Source organism: Aptenodytes forsteri, unplaced genomic scaffold (genome assembly GCF_000699145.1).
Source record: "Aptenodytes forsteri isolate BGI_AS27 unplaced genomic scaffold, ASM69914v1 Scaffold7, whole genome shotgun sequence".
Taxonomy (NCBI): domain Eukaryota; kingdom Metazoa; phylum Chordata; class Aves; order Sphenisciformes; family Spheniscidae; genus Aptenodytes; species Aptenodytes forsteri.
Window position 1 is genome coordinate 2,216,944 of NW_008795919.1, and position 16,158 is coordinate 2,233,101.

The 16,158-nt window shown below is 41.2% G+C and overlaps 1 protein-coding gene across 1 annotated transcript in view; it reads left to right on the plus strand.

The window, feature by feature from the left end:
* CSMD2 (CUB and Sushi multiple domains 2) overlaps positions 1-16,158 on the plus strand; it is a 310,684-nt gene that overhangs the window by 39,057 nt on the left and 255,469 nt on the right. Inside the window, exon 3 of the mRNA XM_009284828.2 lies at positions 7,296-7,408. Within this exon, the coding sequence (XP_009283103.2) occupies positions 7,296-7,408 (113 nt within the window). The remainder of the gene's footprint in view (positions 1-7,295; positions 7,409-16,158) is intronic.

Genomic DNA, 16,158 nt, shown 5'->3' on the forward strand with positions numbered 1-16,158 from the left:
CAGAGAATATAGTTGCCAAATTTTGTCAGAGATCTGCTTGCATCTCACTGCTACCTGAGAAAGTACAGGAAAAATGAGCATGGAAGGGACAGGATAAAAATAATAAAATAAATCCCAAGTCCATGGTCTTCCTACTCTATTGCATTGTATGGAAAATTAAATTTATTGAAATTTGATGCTTAGTACCTGTTCCCAGCTTGAGCCACAAAGGCCTCATGTTTGAGATGGCTGTGCTGGCTTTAGGCTCTATGAATAACACTTTTCTAGTGGGAATTGACCCAAACCCCATTTTAAATGAGCAAAGAAATCCATCCAGGCCGGAATTTGAGCCCTGTGACTGTCCCTAGAGACTGTGTTAGTTAATGAAGCCTTTGTCAGTGTCAGAGGTAAGCAAAGGACTCTTGTGGCTTGATGAATTATACTTGGCTTGGAGAAGGGAAGAAAGTGCAGTTGATTCCTAAGTCCTGCTGGCACATGGGGTTTTGATTGTATGATGTTAAATTGAGAACTGTTTGCAAAGTGCTAGATTAACTTTCTGGAAAAAAATGTAGGTGTAGTATATGTCATCATGAGTGAGTTTAAGGGACAGAGAAAGCTTTTTTTCCTTAATGCTTGTTGCTGTCTTGATAAGAAAAATATTTAGTAATGTATGTCAGAGCCAATGGATTATATTAGTTTAGAAGCAATGTAATTATCATCCAGCTCAGCGGAGGGGATGGTTGGAAAGTAGCATGGAATAAAATGGGACATGTGGTGTTGGTTGGCAGCAAAGTAGCTTGGAGTTGCTTGGTGAAATATGAACAGAGAATACACGAGGAGTTGCTGCTTGCAACATGCCTCTGAAGATACTTGTTCAGGATCTGTTTGTAGCTTGACTCAAATAAAAGCAGCTTGGTTTTGAGCATAAATCATTCCAACAAGTTGAATAAATCCAAATATGAACTGATACTGGTTTTCTTATGTCATTACAGTATCCTTTTAGGCTGGCTGAGACTTTTTTGGTCCAGAGCATCATTTCAGCCTTACAGGCATCAAAATTAAAGGACAACTGTCTAAGTAACACCAGTGAGTTCTGCCTTGCAGACAGAAATGGCTTTTAAATGTCTGTATTCTGCATTAGCTGGAAGTGTTCTCATATTATGCTCTGCTTGTTTTATTGATGATTAATGAGAACGTTATGGTACCAGTTATTCTGTCAATATGGCTTAAAAAAAAAAATCAAGCTAACATCTCATTGTAATTGCTTGTTTCTTTAATAAGGTAATACAGAGAGTAAGGGAGAAAAACTCACAACCACTGTGGGGAAAAAACTCTGAACCAGACAAGCCTGAGGAAATGCTAGCAGAGAGTCAGCTGTCTCCTCAGGCGTCTTTCATCCACACTTACTGAAAATGGGGGAAAAGATTTGCACAGTTGTGGCTGAAAATAGAAGGGATCAGATGCGTGAAAGGGGCCGAGGCGGCAGCAGCCTACGGGCGAGCTGCAGGGGATGAGCCAGGCAGAGAAGTGCTGGGTGCCGGGGAAGAGGAGCTGTAGGAGCCATCATGACTCTGGAGCAGGTTACTGGCTGGGCCGCAGAGTGGTGGCGTGGAAAGCCCTCCTGGAGGCAGGGCTAGCGCTGAATCTTGCAGACAATGATATGTGAGAAACAAAGGCCTGTCAGCTTCAGTTTTGCTGCACATATTGAAGTCCTTGTGCCTAGGGCATCTATGCTTCGCGTTTTTGCCAGCTTTGTAAAGTAGTATTTGAAATGCAGGGTGATTCTCTTGGGATTTGGCCCATGATTTGGAGGAAACATTAAACTCCTTCAGGATCAAAGATGATTTCTAAAACTAAGTTATTGATAGGAATGACAAGATGGTTTTTGCCCCCATAGACTACTTTACCCTACACCCACCAGCAATTGTGTCTTTAAAGAAAAAAATGTTACCTGTAATGAGATCTGAGATGGGATGGATTGCTGTGGGTAAATTCCCTGATCTCTGCTTTTGTTCTTTTATTCTTGGCATACATTCCATGAAGCAGCCTTGAGGAGGACATCTCTGAGTGACCACTGACTTTGCATGTGGCTGGGGTTCCAGTTTTCCCTAAGACTTTAATTTTTAAACGTACATATGTATGTATTTCTGAAGGTGTTCTCCCTGCAGCAGCTGGAGTACAATGCTTACACATCCTTTTCATCGAGATTGAGAAAGTTGCAAATGTTAATTAAAATCACTCATACCCATTTTTCAGAGGAAAGACTGAACATGTATTTAGCCTCTCATTGGAGCTAGTGAGTTTCCTCATTGCTGTGTGAGGAATGGACAGAGCCAGCTGTCTGGCTGAATAAGGCATACAAAACTTGATTCAAAGTCAGTTGGAAGTTATTGCGCTCTTTCTGTTGGCCCCAGTTGATAATGGATTAGTTGAATACTTCATGAATGCACCTTTCAAATGGCTTCAGGTTGACTGCTGCCTTGTTAGCTGGGCACACAGTGTGAAAGACAACTCACCTGCTCATTCCAGACTGTTTTCCAAAGGGCAGCTCTCACTCTGAGCTGTTGTTTTCTCAACATGGTGCCTTACACCTGACTTAGCTTAAATATTGTCCTGGGATAGCGCAGGGGTGTCAGACTAGCGCTTACAGAACCATGTCAGTTAAACTGTATATAGTGAAGAGAGTGGTTCATTTGATGGGAAATTTTCTTTAATAGGTGCCTTTAAATTACACGCGGGAAAAAATCACTGAAGTATGGTGTAGTGTAATTTAATGCTGGGTTAAACGATGCAATCCATTGTGTTTTCATTAGATGTTCTGAGACATTTCTCTAGCATTTATGCTTTAAAGGCTGTTGGATTGCCAGCTGCAATAACTATTTTGATTGCAGGCTGAGCTGATGGTGGGCATCCTACCAGAAAAAGAATGTGCTCTGTTTTAATTATGGCACCTGCACTCCAAGATGGGAGCCTGCGTCACAGTATATGATACAGTTGTACTTGATACAGTGGAACAGTATAATATGCAACAGATGGAGGTGAGAGCCATTTGCAAAGGGACTGAGATGTGGGCTGTCCTTGGCTGACTGTTCTTTTTCTAGGGCAAAAGACGTGTTCAACTGCGAGTTGAACCTGCTGAGCAGAGCAGTCAGTGCATCTTTGGTGCTCAACGCCTTTCATAGGTTGATAGGACAATTTCCCACTGGGGAGGGACTTCATGGCATTAGGGAAGATGGTGATATGTCGCAGAGGCTAGATGGTCGGTTGGGCTCTGTGAGGAGTGGAGAGCAGCACAACCAGACCCCAGTGTATGGTCCAGGCCTTCAGCCTTAGCAGCCACTGGCATGCGGAGGGGCGTCAGTGCTCATGGCACTGCGGAGAACCTGTAAAGAGGTGGTGGTTGCAACAGCAGCTAGTTTTTACTGACGTTGGTTCTAGCAAAGCTGTTCTGTGAAGCAGATTTTGCTGTTCTGCTGCTAATGGAGAGTCATGCACGAGAAATATTTGTGATGTCTGTGGCAAACCTGAGGCAAAGAATGAAGGAGGATGCAAATAGAGTGGAGGATTTCTGTGTTGATTTGTTTTGGTATATTGATTTTTGCCATACTGTGAAGCAAGGGCAAGCTTATGAAGTGGTATTTCTGGCACTGGTTTAGTTTGGTTCCTCACAGTAGGAGCAGAATTAAGCCAATGAAAAACACATTGAAAATCTTGCACAATCAGTGTTGGCTCCAAGCAACTTAAGGGGATAATCACTCAATAATCCATTTGGCCAGAGAAGAAATGGAAGATGATTATTTGTGCTGTTATTACTGCCCTCACCTTCTTGTTATGGTCCTTAATAAAAACAAGGAACAGAGTTTGCTTTTCTTTCTTGTTAGTGTATATATTTTTTTATTGCTACATTAAATAACAGTGATGTCAGCATTACTGTTTTGTGCATGAGGCCATTGGGGAATTATTTCATATTCTGTCTGCCATCATGTTGATCCTCATGCTTTAAATTTGCCTGAGCTGCAGATTTAGGGAGGAAGGCATGAGGACAGTTTACCAGCCAGGTCAAAACAAGGCAGGGCGTCCTGCCAAGCTTGGCTGTTTCTGGGTCTTTAGAACAGGAGTGCTGAGGTCTTACAGGAGTGATTTGTGCACTGGCCTTGTTAAATCATTGTTTCTTCAAGAGGATCTTGCCTGTGCTCTTGCTTGGAGGAGATGAAGACATCAAAAGAAGGGAAAATTTTCAATTGTGTGTGTTGGTTGAAGGCTTAAGAGGAGGAGTAACTTTTATTTTGACTGCAGCTGCCTCCAGTGAGGAACAGGACGAATTTCATCTTGTTTCTAGTGCAGATTTTCACTGCAGGAGTTATGGAAATCAGTGGCATAGAGGGTAGGAGTTTACTATATAGATATTTTTCTTATTGAAGCAGTATTACCTGCTTCCTTCTGAATAAGTTTAGTTTTAGCACTAATGGGGGCACTCCATCTTTTGTGGGCAGAAAGGCTGTTTGATCTGAAGTGGGGGGGACTGTTTGGTCACCTTTTGTGCTGTCAGGCAGCCCATTTTCTTCTGTTTGCTCCAGGGACACTAGACAGACACAAATGAATATCTGAAGTTAAGGGCCTGGCGAGATGGTTAGGTTTACTAATTTTTAGAGGTCTAGGAAGCCCAGAGGTTCCCATGAAAATTGTCTCTTCAGTCAACGTGGAATCTGTAGAAAGACTGAGAACAAACCCTCTTTTACAATTTCATGCCCTTATGCATAGGCCATCCTTTTCTTTTAAGGCCCTGTAACTAGAAAATACAAACACATGCTTAAGGGCAATGTTTTAGGTAGCACTTAATTCTCACTGACTCCTATGGGATATGTGCACCTGCTTGCAGGTAAGCAGACATGTAAATGTTGCCCTGAATTAAAAGCAACATCTGTAGAGTGGGGTCCTCCCAGTACATAGACTGTGAACAGAATCTATGATGCAAAAAGCTTAGTTCAGAGAGAACAGATCTACTTTGGATATAAAAAGCACAGACTGCTGTTAACTAATTCCTAGATAATGGTAAAACACTGTGTGGTGATTAGAAGAAGAAAAATGGACAGGTTCTGCTGTCCATTGCATGTTTTTATTAAAACTGGTCCATGCGTTTCCTGGATTTTTTTAGTGCGTGAAGGTTTTAATAAGCCATTTTAATGAAACTGTAAAATATATTAGTAAAAACTGTGGCACTCTTCCTCAGTTCTGTGCACAGTAAAACTATCTTGAATCTGTAAAAATCCTGGAACCTTTTATTTCTAATAAACAGGAGCAATTGTTTTTCCAGCTTGTACAGACAATGGATTTTATGCTGAGAGCGGGTAAGTACTTCTTTGCTGACATTCAAACTTGACTGCCATCACTGGCTGGCAACTATGTAAACTTTGCTGATAACTGGAAATTTTGCTTTAATAAGGTTCTTGGGCAGAGCATGTCAGCTTTCATTAGTCAGAGTTCAATCTGTTTGAAATAATATTTAGGTTTACTAAATTAGAGCCAGAGTAAGAACAGCAGGGAAGCTCACTCACTGTCTCTGGAAGTTGACGGGGAGCTGGTGGCAACTTTAGGGAGAAAATGCCTGGAGTGGAAATTGCAGTGTACTAGTACCTGACCCCATGGTCAGAGAGAGGATGGTGGCCCCCAAAATTAAAGATCTGATTTTATTCTATGGGTGCTTTTTTCATTCCATATAATATATGAGGAGAGGAAATACTCTGAATCAAATATATACTTACAGGTATTTCTTAAGGGGTCAGAGTGCTTTGTATCACGAGTGATCTTTTGCCCTCTCCGTAAGAAAGACTTAGCTGCTCTATAAGAGGATGTGGGATAGACCTCCGAGTATGTGTGTAAGAAGCTTTAAACTTTCTTTTTTACCATAGCCTGTTTATCTTGTGCTACTTGTGTCCTTGTGATCCAGCTTGAATACTCTTGATCTTGAATGATGTCGTGTGGCAGCAAGTTCCTTCAGTTACTGCTGCTTCTGCAGCTTTGTAAAAGTCTGGTTTTAGGACAGTTATCAGGCAATGGGGGTTGCATCGGAATTTCTGTCCTTGATTATGGCAAGCAAGAATCTAATGAGATTGCTTTAAAACAAATGTTCCTTATGTAAATCTATTATGTAAATCACCTTAGCCAAGTGTAAGGAGAAGGCTTATAAGTTATAAAACTGTAATGGTCTGTGAGAAATGTACATTAGCTGTTTTTGGGCTCTGTCAACACAGTATTAGGAGTATAGTGTTTGGGATCTAATAATGCCAGTTTAAAATGTTACCAAACAGACTTTTGTAATAAAATCAACAGTTGTCATTTAGCACTAAGCCTGCAAGGAAAGCCAGGGGAGGGCAAGACACCGGGGCTATGGGTTTCTGCAATGCTGTCTTTGGGCTATTCACTAGTCACCTTTTTATATAGCTGTTTCTACTCTGACTTGTCGGCATGTCTGTATTCTAGGCAGTTCCTACGGTACATCTACTAGATCATCTTGTGCAAACAATTTCGTGTCTGTGGGCTTTGATTTCCTCAGTGAGTAAAGAGGTGTTAACCATCACAATCTTCACTGTGGTACATATTATATATTAGGATGTAGGATGAAAAGTGCTATCCTTGGGATTGTTCTTGCAGGTGCAGTTGGGTGGGGGTTTCTAGGGTTCCTAGAAACTTCAAAACTTATCCACTGTAAAACTACAGAACAAATACTCTGAATAGCCACCCTGATGGGCTTTAATTGGTAACAACGCTTTCTTGCCTGCTGTCTTCTACTATTTTAGATTGTGTTCAATTTAATGCAGTTTGTATAATGCTTCACACCCTTATCTAATGTTTTTACGCCAAGGTTCTCAAAATGTGTTATAAGCATTATTGAATAATGTCTTGGGCTCACTCAGCAACCTTAAATATTGCTCCTGTTTTTATAGATGGGGAAAGTTATTCTGAAGGGCTCAGTGACTGCTCCGAGATCAGAGCTGGGGTTAGCAGGGCGCTGCAGAGCAGATGATGTTAGTGAACAAGGTGTGAAGCAGATAGACTGGCTTAAAATATAGTCAATGAAGAAATACATTAGTAGCTATTCTGGTAAGCCAGAAGGTGTTAAAAGCCCAGGATGAGTTTGCCCAGCATTTGCTGAACAGCTATTAAATTCAAGCTGCACCAGTCTGTTTTCTTTAGCTCTGAAGCTCCCTACTTCTGGCTGTGGTGTATTGGCCAAAGTGGCAGCTGCCCCGCTCTCAATTTACTAGCAGGTCAAGGGCAGAAATGGTGAGTGTAACCTTCCTATTGATCTCTTCCAGGTTAACGGGTTTCCAGCTGCCTTCTCCTATTGTGAGTACAGGGGTTGTGCTGTCCTTGTGGCTTGTGAGTGATTATGCGGTCAGTGCTCAAGGCTTCCAGGCAAACTATGAAGGTAAGTCTGCCCAGTTCAGTAATTGTCTTGAATTGTATCCGCATTTGGCTTATGGTAGGATGTGAAACTAAGGTGCAGAGTTTATACCAGGATATATACATATGCAGACACTTAATCCAAGACGGGAGTGCCTGGTTCTTGCATAATTTGATCCATTTTTTCAGAATTCAAATTGCTGATTCCTTCCAAGTGTAATGTGTTTTTTCCTCTCAGCATCTGTGCTCAAAATGTCTTTAAAAGCTCACTCTAACAGCAAAGCTAGAATGACTGAGAAGGAAGGGTAATGTGGGGTTTGACAGTGGAATCTGCAGGGTTACGGCAAGCGCAGTGCCCCATGTAGCCACTGGGATTTACAGTTGAGACAGTGGGCACTGCAGAGCAGTGTATAGGATGCTCGGACATTAGTGCATTTTTTCCGTTACGTTTTCTTCACTTATTTGTTGTTTTTCTTTTCCCTGCACCTTCTTCCCCAAGTGTTTAAATTCACCGCCTGTGTCTCTTGTCATAAATAATGTGCGGTGTTTGGTGGTTGTGGAGGTGAAGGATTGTATGTGAAGGCTTGGTAGCTTCAGAAAATCTTGGATGGTAGAAGTCATCAGGTATATGAAAGAACTGTTTATAGTAGAAGGCAGGTCATGATTGCAATATGAGCTGGTACTGCTGGGTAAATGACAAATTAACCATGTTAAAATTTGAGATACATTTATGTTTATTATTGAACCTAGAATGTTGTTTCTATCCCTGTAAATGTTTTTCTTTGGAGTCCTTAGAAGTTCTCAGCCTTAATGACAATTTTTGGTAATGAGTCTTACCTGACAATTACCCAATACATTAAACCAAACAGATGCCTTCATTGAGATGATGTTGTAGTCTCTCAATGTTTTCTGCACTTGACGCTTGTTCAGGTTCAGGAGGACTCTGTTTAAATGCCCTCTAATTTCTGATTAAAACCTTTGCTCTGCCTTGAGGCAGCAGTGGCACTAAGATGTTTTTTAGTCTTGAAGTGATCGGTGTGTTAGCAGGTGTTCAGTATGGCTAGGCAACGGTGTTGAAGTTCATCTCGGTCGGAGACCATGCTCTGTTTATTGACAGGGTAAGTGCCTGCTGGGGATGCTGGTGGTGTGTGGCGGCTGTCGGGACAGGTGAGCACAGCAGTGTGGTGAGGAAAGGCAGATCCCGTTGCCCGTTTGCAGAATCTCTGCTAGAACATATGTCAATCACTGTGTCTAGTAGACATGACAGTACCTTGCTCCCAAATTGTGTGGTAGAGGACACGTAGCTGTTTTTGTACTTCTTGACATTGAGTTCATTTTTTTGGCATTTAGTTAGTTACTTGCATGCTTCTTAATGTTTTTCTTATTACCTTGATGCAGCAGGTAATCTTGTACAAAGGCTTGTTCCAGGGCTGCCTTTTAGTCACGTATATTTTAAATTATCTGAAGTTTATTTGACTGGTGATTAGGAGGCTTTAAAGCAGGTAACTGAGGGCATCTCCGGGGGAAAAAAAGAAATGTGCTTAAAACTTAAGCTGAGCCACTGAGTGACACGGAGCATTGGTGTAAATGAAAGCTTCATTTTGAGAGGGAGAGGGGCAGGCTTTCTAAACGTGCTGCTCTGAGCCTGCCTCAAAACAAGCTACTTGCTTGCTGTTTGGATTGTTGTTAACTAAGACTAAAGGAGGAGATAAGTGTGTTTTTTGATCAAAGGGATGTGCTGCTGCTGTAATGCTGTTTCAGTTCAGTGGTAATCTATGACTCGGTGAATAGCCTGTGATTCAATAATTCATGTTTAAAGACAGAACAATGCATCAGAGTCCTTGCAGTAAATGGCTCCTTTATGATCTGCTATCAAAGCATGTTCATTATTCTCCTCCCTTTAAGCAATTGCTGGGAAATGCACCAAAAGAAACAGAATTTTAAAACTGGAACAAAAGATCTCAGGAACTTTTTAAAGGAGGACAGGAAGAAAGTACGTAGTTGGAGGCATCAAAGTGACACAAAAACATCGTGCTTACACTGACATCTGCTCTACCCTGACCCTCTGGGAAATACATAAATTGAGCTTGGCTTTTATCTAAGTTAACATCTTCCTAGCTTATCTAGTCAGTATGATGCCTGCATGATAAGATCTCTTACGAGCAGTTTCTTGAAAACGGCACAGACATCTCCTGCTCATACCTGTATATATTTCTTCATTTCTCCTTGTTTCAGGACACACAGCTTAGCTATATATTTCACTGGCTAAAAAAGGGAGGGCTTGTGTGCAGTGGTGGCAGAATCTGTTAAAAAAAAATGTTTCCACTATGAGAATATTTAGAAATGCTTTAAGAACAGATAGGTAGAGTGAGTTTCTGAAATTCTGCAAAGCTTTTTTCAAGCTCCAGGTACGGCAAGTGCCAGAGGTGGCAGTGGATTTGAGGAATAGCCAGCTCAGGGGCTGCTGTGCTGCTTGACCTCACAGTTTTCTGACTTCATTATATGTTATTGTGCCTTGCTGCTAGCTGCTAGTTAATCCTCTTTTCCTCACTGTCTGACTTCCTCAGCTTTCTTCATTTAGGTTTGGTAAATGCTTTAAGAACAGATAGGTAGAGTGAGTTTCTGAAATTCTGCAAAGCTTTTTTCAAGCTCCAGGTACGGCAAGTGCCAGAGGTGGCAGTGGATTTGAGGAATAGCCAGCTCAGGGGCTGCTGTGCTGCTTCCTTCTTGACCTCACAGTTTTCTGACTTCATTATATGTTATTGTGCCTTGCTGCTAGATCTTCCTTAATCCTCTTTTCCTCACTGTCTGACTTCCTCAGCTTTCTTCATTTAGGTTTGGTATGTGTTGCCAGCTTGTTTCTGTCTGCTTTTATTGTCTGATTCTTCATGTTCTCTGATCTCTTACTGTTTGTTGTGATTTTTCTCTAGATGCCAAATACTGTTTCAAAGCTCAGTCAATAGTAGGGGTGTTGTATTCATTCTTCTGCTGTGGAAGACAGTGTTGAGAGCAAACAAAGGCTGATGTTCTCCTCCCCAGCCCAGCCATCTCTCAAGGAGCGGACACGATTGTGACTGAGGATAATGCTGCTGGGGATGCAGCATCTCTGGGTTTAAGGCACCAGGTCACACTTCAGAGATCTGGCTTCTGTTCCCAGCTGCGGCGCAGATGGTTCTGCACAATCTCATGTTGGTCCATGTAGTCTGGGTTCCCAGCTTCCAAGCTGCAAAACAAAGGTCATAATGGCTCCTTGTCATACGTGCTGCTATGAACTTGCATTCACGAATGCACACACAGCATTCAGGAGCTACTGCATGGCGTTGTGAACGTGGGAAAACCCACAGCAATATCACAGTTTGAGAGAGGAGACATGACTAGATCAGCACAAATAACTGTTAAGTGGATGATCTGGAAAAAGAAATGGGGGCAACCATTGCAGGATGACTGGGAATGAAAAGTTGTCAGCTTTTTCTTGCTGAATTGAAAGAAGAGAAAATTTGATTTCCATTTAAATATAATACTTTGATCTGAAGGTAACTTCTTACTTTTAAGAGATCCTTTTACTAAATGTAAGCAGTTCTTAATGCAGCTCCATTTCAGAACATAAGCTTTAGAAAATATTAAGTGCTTTCATGCTTTTAGCATCCTTAAGTTTGGGGTTTTTTTCCTGTTAAACTGTCCCTTGAATTCAACATGATTTCACAATTAGCCGTGTTCACCCTCAGACTGTGGGATTTTTTCCTTTTTGTGACTAAATTATTCTTCTCAAAAATCCTAACCAGCTGTTGTGGAGTCTTGCATTTCATTTCAATTGCAGGAGGATTTCAAAGCAGAGATGGCTATAAATAATCTGCTAGAATTTTACTAGGATGTGAATCTTGACAGTCTTATCTTGTGAAAAATACTCCTGAAGACTTAATGACCAAAAATGACCAATGCTTCCATTTATTGCTTCCCCTGAAAGATGTGTGAAGCTAATATTAAGGCATATGCCTAGACTACAATGTGAAATTAATTACAATCACTGCCGCACACCTGATGAATACATAGTACGTTGACATTTAAAATAAATTGGGCAAGTCTTTTACAATAAGAGGAAAATTGATATAAATTCCACATCACTTCCTCAATAATGCTAATAACAGTTCATGATGAATAATAGGTTTCTTTAGTTTACTAATGTAGATATGAAATAAAATTATGTTATTATTTGTAAACCATTACCTCTTGGCTGCCTTGTTTGTCCTGAGGGTATGAAAGCTAGAAAGGGATTTAAGGCAAGATACCTGAACCTGCTCTTTACCTGACTAGAGAGCAATGCTATAAAACATTGAGGCTCGTGAGCTTAATGAAACTTTGCTTTTCAAGGCTGTACAGGTCCGACTCTCTGAGTGTTTATCAAACACTAGGCAAGCAGTCAGGACCTGAGGATCTCGCATAAAACTTCTTTCTGCTCTGACGGTGTGTTACAAGTTCTGCTGAGATTGGGGGTGTTTCGGTAGCTGCCTGGGACAGGACGGGTTGCGCAGGGGTTTCGAGTGGGGCGAGTGCTGGCTGTGCCGGACTGGGCTGAGGAGGAGAATGCTGCAGCGTGCCAGTTGCACTGACCTTGGAGGTGAAGGTCTGAGTGTTGCGCTCTGGATGCGGACGAAAGAACAAGTGGAGAAAAGAGGACAGGCAACACTAAGATGAGAAGCTGAAGCACAGAAAAAAAGACCAGTGACTGACTGAGTTCATGGAACACAGCAGACTGAAAATGGTTTTTCTATATCCCAAGGGAGATAGCTGATATTTCCATTGTCCGCTAACCAGATGTATTCTTCAAACAGTGCAGAAGTCTGTAGAAGGCGCAGGGCTCTCACTTGAGACTTATCCTGCTGTGGCTACGACAGTGTTGTCCAGTGGACTTCTTGTAGGAACAGGAAGGAGTTAGATTCTCACTTTAACTTTGTCCCTGTCCTGCTGTATTGATGTTCTCAAGTCACAGTTTTGCACTGTGCCTCAGTTTCTCTCTCAAATGGGATTATATTTTCATTCATGGTGTTTGTGTTCCAACAATGAAAGTGCTATATAAAAGAGGAGGGGTGTGATAATGTTGAATACTTTTTTTAGGAATCCTCATCTATGTAATATTTAGAGTTTTAATGTTAATTTTTTTTTCCCCGGAAGCGAAGTTCAGTTAGAAACCCCTGGGGAGAACCAGGGCATTTTGGACTCTGGACTCCGTTGCTGCACAAGCAGTGCTGTGTAATGCAGCAGGATTTAACAGTAGGTGAAGATTTTCCTTCCCAAGACATCATGTTTGATTACAGCTGCAACAAATTTGATAGCTGCAAACACTAAGTGCCTGATTGAAAAGAAACAATTATGCCTAGAAGAACACTGCTTATTTTAAGAAATTAGAAGTGTTTAAATACAGAGGGAAACAGCCCCAAGTAAATGGTGCTGTTTTCCTTCATAATAAATATCCTCCTCTTTCTCAAGCACAAATATCTCATTCTTTAGAGGGTTGTTTGTGGAGTTGTGCATACATATTTAGAAAATACAATTAAAAACTGGTTCCTGTCCCTCTTTGACCATTCCTTTTGCTAAACCCGAACGAGGTTTCCTGATTCTCTGCTGCTCTGTGGATGTATTGACACCGTGCACAAGTTGTGAAACTGCTTCATTTCTCCATTTTCCCATCTGTCATTTGACTTTACAGTAACAGTTGCCCCATTAATGGAAGACAAATTGATCAGTTTGAGTTCTCTCTGTCTTTGGAAACAGAGTATTCAAGATTTTTGTAAAAACAGATGATAACTCTCCGAACCAGCTTCTGATCATGATAAAGACCAACACTGTCCTTGGGGCAGGGGGGGGGAATAAAAAAAATAGGGATTCCCCAAGGCCTTGGGCAATGTGCATTTTTTGGAAGTCCTCTGATAAATTGGGAAATAGTGATCCCATTTTTCAAAGACCAGAGTGGAGGAATTTGGATGCACAAATCCTTTGTCTTTTGAAAATGAGTCTTTAATATGAAACTCTTCCCAGAGTTTCTGAAAATTTGGCTCTAATCTGCTTGTGCTATGAGTAAAACTTGGGCTCTGATGGTTTGGATTGGATTCACTGGGCTTCAAGAAAGTTCCTAATAGTTTAGATTTCAGTCCTGCCTGCTTGCAGTTGACACTGGGGGGTCAAAGCTGTTCCAGGGACTAAAGAGTCTCTAAGGTTTCAAGAGATACTTCAGTGAAAGGGTGGTAAAACAGCAGCCTGCTAGAGGTGATGTGTGGCCATGCTGTCCCTGTGGGCTGGTCGGTGGTTACGTGGTGACTCATGCTTGTCCAGTGGCTGCGCAAAGCATATTCTCTATCTGTGTAAATAAATTTCAGAACTGCCAGGCTAGTACGTGAATAGGCTAAAATTTTTAAAGCCATAAGCGAATGTGCTTTTTATGCCAATTTGCCTTGTGAGCAAACACCATGTTGGGTTCATTTAAACATCCAGCTGGGTCCCAATTCTCTCAGTACCTAAATCATAATTTGAAGCATACGGGGTTCTTGGTGAATTTACTGGCTTGATGCTTTTTTCCTTTTTCAGACCAAGACAAATGAATGTGAATCCTGAGTTGCAGCAAAGTACAGATTAGCCCTTGTTCTGGTGGCAGTGGGAAGGATGAAGGCTCTGAGCCTTGCTCTGTGGCTCCTTTTTTTTCTGCAAGTTTGATGTTGCTTTATTTGTCTGATTGAATGATGGTTTATGTGTTCAAAACCAAAATGGCCTTGCAGTTGAATGCATGGAGCTGGATGCCAGAGTGTATCGACTCTTCAACAGCTGCTTTTACTTTGGTCTGCTTAGTATTGGGCATGTTGAGTGTGGGGCATAAAGCTTTCGAGGGCTGTGCAACACCTTTGTAGGACTCTTCTGTTTTAATAGACATAGTTCTTTACTTCCTATTCAGTCAACTGCTCCTGCAGTTTTTGTCATTTCATCCTTATCTGCTGTGCTTAATGTCCTTTGCTTTAGTGGCTTTTTGTTTTTTGTTTACAATGCCTCCTAATTCTAGTATCAGTCCTGACCTGGGAAACATCTAGCTTTGGCTCCCTCCTCCCCTGTATCTCACAAGCTGAGTTTGGGTCATGCTGGTGTCAGTGCTTGGAAGGGAGATGTCCCTGGGAAATCCTGTGATGGTGATGGGAGGTAGGTTTGGTGAGTCAGCAGATAGTACTGAGTTAGTAGTGAATCTGATGGCATTGCATGTTTCCTTTAAAAAGAATAAAGAAAATTCATATTAGGATGAGGAATGTGATTACAGTCATTGCTGGTTTGCTTCTGCAGATGCTTTGTTTAGCTCCAGGCACACAATCTGAGTGGCTTGGTGCCTGTTAATATTAAAGGGCGTGTACCAAATTTGAGTGTTATTAAGATGCTAAATGCAAAATGAGTCTAGCATACTGATGTCTTCCCACGTAGACAATATTTTATTGTTTTAAAATTTCTTTTGAATTTCAGGTGAACGGAGTGCTCTGCTTTTTCTGGGCTGGAGCAGCATTAGACCGTACTGTTTGATGTTCTGCTTCAGTGGTGGTTGTAACTGGTGAAGTGATTCCTAAATGTATAAATGGCCAGAGCTGCATGCTGAATCCACTCTATTACTTTTCATTATTGAAGAGCTGTGCTCAAGAATTAAAGTTTTAATTAAAAAAAAAGTTTGTAGCCCTCAGTCTGTAGAGATAAAGCTATGGAGAACAACAGCATGGGAAGCCATAAAATGGTGTTTCTCTGAATGTGCCAACACTCTGAAACAGTGGGTTCAAAATGCCCCTTCGTCTTCAAGAGGTTTTAACACTGTAACTTTGAGATGTTCATTACTATTTTAAACTCATTCACAGCAGATGATTGCAGCAGAGATGCAGAGTTGGTTTCTTCCTTTCAGCATCCCTTCAGCTGTCTCTTGTTTGCAGGCAGGGAAACCTGGCTGCACTTTATGCTGCTATCCAGGAGCAGCAGCCCGAACTTCTAATACTTCTACCCATCTGAAACTGTGCTGATGGAATGAATTGTGTTGAATTGATGATAAAAATATTAATGTGAAGATTTCTGTGCTCTGTTACATATTATTCTTTTTATAGTTAATCTGTTCAAAATTGTAATTAATTTAAATTTTAGAAAACTTCCCTTCTGTTGTTTGTATTGTGGAACTGCAAACCTAAAAACCTTCTTGAAGAGTTTAAATCCTGATTGTTGCAAATTACATGGAGTGCTGTAAAGAGAAATTACCCATATTTTGTATGTAGGCCCACCATATGGAGAAGCAGTGAAATAGCAGAGGACAGGAGCAGATGACCCAGGAGTTTTTATCTAATTCTATGTACCAAAATTGTTATATTAGTTTATTTTGCTGCAGTAACTTGCTTAGAGCATTCAAACCAGCCAGAGAGATCAGCAGCTGAGATCCTAAATTGCCTGTGCTGGCCTCATGCATTTCTTAATAATACGTATTGTCACTGTATCTTATTGTTAATATTTATATCTTAGCAGGTTTGTGGATGAGTTGACTTGTTTTGAGTCACATTGCTGTTTCCAAATGGCTGTAAAAGAACTGATTGTTCTAGAAACAAAGCAAGAACTCCACAGATCGTGTTTTGAGTGTTGGTATTCTTATGTCTGCAATGTCCCAATCCATTTTAATACATGGGGATTAAAAAAGCATGATTGATCATAACGAACATCATGCCTGAAAGAAAGAATAGGAACAAAAACTAGGTGCTATCTGTTTCATTGTCACTGCTGCCT